At 35.2% G+C, this 6,883-nt stretch overlaps 1 protein-coding gene across 1 annotated transcript in view; it reads left to right on the top strand.

Annotated features, from left to right (window-relative positions):
- The first annotated feature begins 311 nt into the window (after window positions 1–311).
- Window positions 312–6,883, top strand: part of LOC130581243 (1,4-alpha-glucan-branching enzyme-like) — a 17,955-nt gene continuing 11,383 nt past the window's right edge. Inside the window, exons 1-3 of the mRNA XM_057379248.1 lie at window positions 312–399; window positions 1,038–1,222; window positions 2,317–2,447. Coding sequence (XP_057235231.1) covers window positions 312–399; window positions 1,038–1,222; window positions 2,317–2,447 — 404 coding nt within the window. The remainder of the gene's footprint in view (window positions 400–1,037; window positions 1,223–2,316; window positions 2,448–6,883) is intronic.

The following is a 6,883-nucleotide window of genomic DNA, read 5'->3' as shown; positions in this document are numbered from 1 at the left end:
TGCACATGCAGAGTGCCCATCCAGCAATCTCTTGCCTTCTCTTGGCATCCCTGCCCTTTGTTGGCCCTCAAAGCTCCAGTTCATCGACACAACTTGAATATCAGCTTGTCAAAATGTGAGAATATTTTTTTCATTTTTTTTAATTTAATTTTTGTAGAAAACATCTAAATTTCACTTTACCGTACCTGTTTCCAGGTACTTGTTTGTTGTCTCTGTTTCATGGTGGGTAGGTGTTGTGTAATCTCTAAAATGTTAAAATCTTTTTAGTCCTGTGTGAAATGAATCACAGTGTTTCAAAATCCTTGTCCAAAATGATTGAGAGTCTGCAGGACAGCGGGTCCCASCATGACTTAGGATCATTAAATCCACTTGTAGCTGTCTCAAACTGTAATAACGACAGTATACAACCAAGAAAACTTTGGATACATTAAAGTCCCTTAAAATATTGTGTCCCAAATGAGGTCTTGTTTTGAATCTGTAGCTTTGACAGTTGAGATTTGCTTTGGAGATTCTACATAACAGAAGCTAAACTTTCTCTTGATTATAAGTCAACCTTTTTCCTTCTTTTTGAATGTATTCCAAGTCTGAGTAAACSTGTTCTTTGCCTCCAGGAGAAGTCTGTTCAGTAGCTGTGTGAGCTAGATGATCTGGATGAGACTGACAGACTCATCTAGACTGACTGAAACTCCTGCTATAGAAAACCAAATTCAGATGTTATGGCACTTGCACATGCACAAAAAATTTTGGGACATTTTTAAGCATGGATAGCCTGGAGTTTATAATTCATTTGTCACTTTATACTTCCCCTGGAGTCCATGGATATTTTGGTTTTTATGGCCAAACAAACCTGCTGAGATGAATGAAAGTTCTGAGAGATGTATTAATAAATGAGACATAATAATGAAATGTCTTATATATGGAAGTGGATTCTTTGAAATTTGAAACTTGCAGAAAGACACATTAAGATATTTTTCTACTGCAGGCTTAGTGTATTCTTAGCATGTAATTTCACAGGTCTTTAATTTTTTTAAATGCAGGTAACGAATTTGGACATCCAGAATGGCTTGACTTCCCCAGAATAGGGAATAATGAGAGCTACCACTATGCCAGAAGACAGTTTAATCTTACTGAGGATGATCTTCTTCGCTATAAATTCCTAAATGCCTTTGATAGAGATATGAATAAATTGGAGGAAAGATTTGGCTGGCTTGCATCTCCTCAGGTAAGCTCCATATACAAAATGACAAGTTTTAGTCAACAGTTGGGTACATGTGCAGAATAACATTTCCAAATTTGCATGCTGAAATTTTAAACAGTAATTTATTAAGCTCTGTGTAATGCCGCACCATATATTTCAAGCTGTCAAAACATGACTTTGAAATTTCTTCCACAGATAACAGAAACATGAGAAACAGTCTCTTTTAGCTTCATAGCAAGGTCTTTTCCTATTATTTTTCCTTATTTATTTAGTGAGCATGGATTGGATAAAGCAGGCTATAAAATTGYCTGTAATCCAATCCAAGAATTGCTTTGAAAAAGTATAAATTGTTCTGACAATACACTTTATAAAAATAATTGCTTCATTTCTGAGGAAAAACTTTCAACAGAGTCTAGTGTAAATTATAGTCTCCCAGTCCTCAACCTGCCACTTCTGTATTTGCATTTTTTTCTCTAGTATCACACTGTAACTTTTATAAAAGGAGCTCAATTATTAGAATTTCTTCTTGTTTTCTTATTCTATGCTTATCATGATCCACTTTAAAGACTTTTTTAAAATTGATGTCTAGTTATTTATTAATGGCTATTTATTAATAGAACAAGGGTAGTATGTRCAGCCATTTAATGTGGATAATCAAAAGTATTTCTCACACAATTTCTTAAAATAAACAAACAAAAAAACCTATATCCAGTGCTTGATCGTCCAGTGATAGTATATGTGATACAGATCCCCCCAAGTAGATTGAAGTTTTCATTTGACAAAATGATCAATTTTTCACTGAAGTGTGATGAAAGGACCGTGTAACCCATCTTTGAACAAGAGTTTTTCAAGTGTCTATGCTGAAYAGGCTTCTACCTCTTTAATTTTACATTTCCTTTTAAAAAGTACACTACAGTTTAATTATTATCAAAAMCTTTTTATGACATTTCATAGGTAAACAATTTCAGTTTGCTTGTTAATGCCCTTATCTGTGTTGTTTGAATCTTTAATTGTATTACTTGAAATGAGGTACAGAAGCAGTGGGGTTCTTGATTTTGTTAATTCAGATAGAAATTAAATATTTTTAAAGTGTTGATTTTTTTTTTTTTTCCCTCTAGGCCTATGTGAGTGAAAAGCATGAATCCAATAAGGTCATAGCATTTGAGAGAGCAGGTCTCATTTTTATTTTCAACTTCCATCCATACCAAAGTTATGTGGACTACAGAGTGGGTATTGAAACTCCAGGAAAATATCCTTTTCTGTACTGTCTTGCTTGAGAGGAAAAGTTTTACAAATTGAAAGCTGATTTTATTTCTTTTTTCTAATATGAATGCAACCTGTAGTCACTTGTCATCAGTATAATCTTGCTTTAATTCTTTGTGTACAGCAAAAAAAAAAAAAAATTAGAAATTTGTCTTCTTTATAAGATAGAATTTTATAGAAAGCAAAAGTTAAAAATTGCAATTCAAACACCTTATTTTTTGAAATTCTGTTGAGTTATGAAAAAGCAAGTAACTCCACTTTTTAAATAAACTAAAGAAAGTGACTTCAGTAAGATGATGATGCTGTTCACGGAGTCACACAGGAAAGTGCATTAGTGCAAACCTTTATCAAGAAAGCTTGCAATTATAAACATGAATTTTATATAGAATTTTATTTTATAATAGAACCTTTTAACCTAAGACTTAGAAAAATATATATGTCCTATTACTAGGAAATACAGTAATATGTGATTTTAAATCCTCGGAACAACTTCTCCACTTGAAAAGGAATTCTTCGTTATCCTTTTGAAACTTAGATTGAAGAGGAAGTACCTAGAAGCAAAAGTTTGGGTTTAGTCCTTTTGTTTCTTTTAATAAATTGGTGGATTTTTAATTTGATGCTCTTTGCTGTTGGAAGCCAGAAGTGACATATTGCTATAACATACTGTTTAAATGGCTTTTAATTAAACTTTTTTCTGAATGATATTGGGAATTGTGGGAAATGGGGTTGATCCTTTCACTTCTTAGGTTTAAGTTAGTTTTGTGGATTGAGCTAGTCAAATGAGTGCATGTAATTGTCATTAAATTTTCCTTCATTAAGTGGGTGCCTTTGGCCTGTCACTGTGTTGTAGTAATACATATTTCTAAGCTGTTTCTGTATAGAAGTTCTCAGATATGCTACCAGGCAGTTAAAAGGTACAGAGCTTCCTGWCTGCATTGTTGTGGGCAGACCTCTGTTCTGAACTCACTGAAAATGTCATACTTCTTTCAGCTGTTCTGTATCTGTAACATGCAGATAGAGAACAAACCGATTTTACTTTTATAAGAGAAGTCGTAGCCAGTAGACATTACAGCTCTGCTGGTCCCACCTGGCTTGGAAAGTCTTTCTGTGCACATTCAGCCAGTCAGTGGCTGTATGAAGAGTCGCAGCCTTCAGCTTGGGATCAGTTTTTYCTTCCTTCTTATGCTCAGTCTTCTCTCTTGACTTATCTCCCTTGATACTGGGTTGCTCTTTTCTACATCTTGTTCTCCTAAAATGCTGTATCTTGGTGTGAAGTATTAAAAAAGTGAGATCTTAATTTTATGTGTGAGCATGAAAGTCCATAAATGTTGTTGGGCAGTATGAATTGCTGTCAGCTTATTCCTGTATTTTGATATTTCATGTTGTCATATACTGCTAAAGCAGGAAAAAARTGTCAGGGGAAAGAGTGCTTTCTTTCTTTCTTTTACATATTGCCATTTTTGTACATCATATATCAAAGCCTTGTAGTCCTAGAGTGAATGAATACCAGAGTGGCATGAATTTAAGGTTCATAAGGACATGCAGGTTCTCATCTTCTCTCTTTGGTGAGCAGTGACAGGACCTGATGGGATGGGGTGAAGCTACGTCAGGTTTAGATTGGATATCATGAGAAKGTTCCTCACCCAGGGGGTGCTTGGGCACTGGAACAGGGCAGTGGCTACAGCACCAAGCCTGACAGAGTTCAGGAGCATTTGGACAATGCTTTCAGGCTCGTGGGATTCTTGGGGCTGGGAGCTGGACTGGGATCCCAATGGTTCTCTCCCAACTCAGGACATTCTGCAATTCTAAATCAGAGCTGTCTGTAAGCAAATAGCTGGATGAGACCCGAGGCATCACAAACATATCATCAAAATGTGGCAAAAATCTGCTTTTTTAAAAAATCCCCACATTAATTCAGGCTCTCTGACATTTACAACGTGCACCTAGAGCTCCTAATGAGCAAGGAAGGTCACCCAAACGAGTCAGTGGCGTGCGATCGCTGAAGGCAAAGACGCTGCCGCTTTGAAGTGTGCTTGTGTAACTGTCCCTGCCCGCAGAATTCTGGCACGCTGAGACAAAGAACTTAATTTAGGATCACTCAAATACTAAATTGCATCAAGGCAGTTGATACTTGAGGTTAATAGGTGTGAATAAGGAATAGAGCACGCTGATGCGGGAATGCATCTTTAATCTGCATGGGAGAAGACCGAAGTTTTTGCAGCGCTGTGGTTCTTGGCAGTATCAGAGTGGCAGATTCTGTTGCCCACTTTCTGAGTCATTATGTGAAGGAAAAAGAAAAATCATTTCTATGCTTATGCACAGAATTTCACCTCATAAATTATGCTCTTTCAGAAGCCTTTTCATGAGAAAGGCAGCTTGAGCTAACAAATTATTTCTGCCTAATTTGCTTCAGTTTTGAGGTAGATGAATAATCAGCATCTAGGTCAGCTGTTTCTAGTTTTCTGATTGTAGATAAAACTTTGGCTATTAACAGGAAAACCATTCATAAGTTTCCAATATTATGTTTTTAATACTGACTAGGCCTTTCTATGGGATAGTGCTTGGATTCCAAGGCCAGTCTGCAGTGAAAATTCAATATGGAAAACTTCTTTCCTGTATTCAAAAGGAACATGASTGAAAGATTGGAGAAAGAACAGAAAAGGAGCTTAAAGATTTCAGAAATTATTCCTTTTCCTTTCTTGAGATCCCACACTTCATTTTGTTAAATAATCTTTTGTCTGTGTTGGAAATCTCATTAAAATTAAGCTACATGTGTATATCCCCAGCTTTTTTAGCAAGGTTTTTTATCTTGGTTCAAAAGTACATCTGCATTTTATGTTTGTAATCACCAACCAACATGAACTGACATTTTTTTTTAAATTTGGGTTAAACAAAAAGCATATTTGATTCAGGCAAAAAGGGAAAGCAGCCCCTCCTTCTCACTACTTGGGTTGAGTTCTTAAATGGCTTCAACTGTCACTGGAATATCCTGAGCTGAATTTTATCAGTCCAAGGTGTTTAACTTCTTTACAAAATTCAGCCAAATACTCTCATATGCTTTTTGTCAGTTCTATGTTGACTCCTTAGTCTTAGCAAAATTAGCAGTGTGTGGAGAGTAGCAACAATGGTGCCTTTCATCTTGAAATGAATTATGCTAGTTTTTTTTCAGTGAAATTCAAGAATTATTAAAACCAAAATGTCCTAACCTCTTTAGACTCTTTCAGCCCCGGGAGCACCACTTGGATTCTTTTATCAACAGAAGTGTAAAGGAGCAAAATACAAATTTTCCTATTTTATTATTTGCATTTACTTTGCAAATGTGTCAGTAAACCTGCAGAAGACTAAACTTTAAAATTGTGGTAAAATATGTATTTGAAAACATTGTAAAAGTACAGTAGTTCAGTAATTAATGTGTCAGTTTTTTCCATTTTCAGCTCTATTTATACAGGAGTTCATTGCTTTTGCTGCTCTCCTCCATTATAATGGGTAGGAAATTTAACTGGAGCGCCAAACTGAACAGAAATCAGGCTTTTTCTTTTTTCTTTTTTTTCCAGTGAGAATACAGGCTAGTATTTTCAAAACTGTCACTGAAATGAGATTCTCTGCATAAAAAATTACTTCTCCTATGTACTTAATTAAAATGCACATCTGTTGTTTAATGTTTTTTGTCAAAGTCATCTTCAGAAAAGTAGGTGCTTGTAAAATTCTGAAATGTGAAAACTGACTTTGTTGTGAGGCTTTAAGTTGGAAGGCAAATGCACATGTTTACCAACGTAGTTATTTTTCCCAGACAAATACCTAAGTTGTGAAGATCTTAAATTCTTTTGTGACCCCATTATTCAGGATCTGGTCAAGAGTATTTATACAAAATGTCCTGTAGTCCTGTGAAGACGTGGTGATATTAACTTTAGCAATATTCTCTAGCAATATGGCCATAACTTCATGAATTTTTATAAGATTTCAAAATTCTAATTTTTTATATAATTTAAAAACTTTATGAGYTTTTAAAATAGCCATAACAATAGCATTTGCTGTAAATAGTTTTAAGGGAATCATTAAACATGTAAAGGCTTTCAACAACATTGATAACTTATTAGATTTAATGTACAGGGTAGCTCACAAAAGCAAGGCATGAAGTGCTTGATGGAGACATTCTCCTGCCATGTTAATAAAATATGCTTGCTATTTTATTATTTATTTCGTGTTAATAAAGTGGAAAAGTAGCAAACACTGCTGGTGCCGCAGGGACACTGAAGAGTGACTGGATCTTGTAGTTTGTGGATTTGCATGTTGCACATGTCAACAAATGAATGATAATTTGGACATGTTTATAAAATAAAGGAGGGGAGAGGTGTGTATGGTGTGCACGTAAAAACCTTCGAGGACAAAAGCTGGCAAAGGATAATTGGATAATTTCCTTTT

The sequence above is a fragment of the Malurus melanocephalus genome, unplaced genomic scaffold, assembly GCF_030028575.1.
Source record: "Malurus melanocephalus ecotype Western Australia unplaced genomic scaffold, MMel_1.1 scaffold_396, whole genome shotgun sequence".
Lineage (NCBI taxonomy): Eukaryota > Metazoa > Chordata > Aves > Passeriformes > Maluridae > Malurus > Malurus melanocephalus.
Note: the sequence above shows the minus strand (reverse complement) of the source record. Positions and strands in the feature narration are given on the sequence as shown.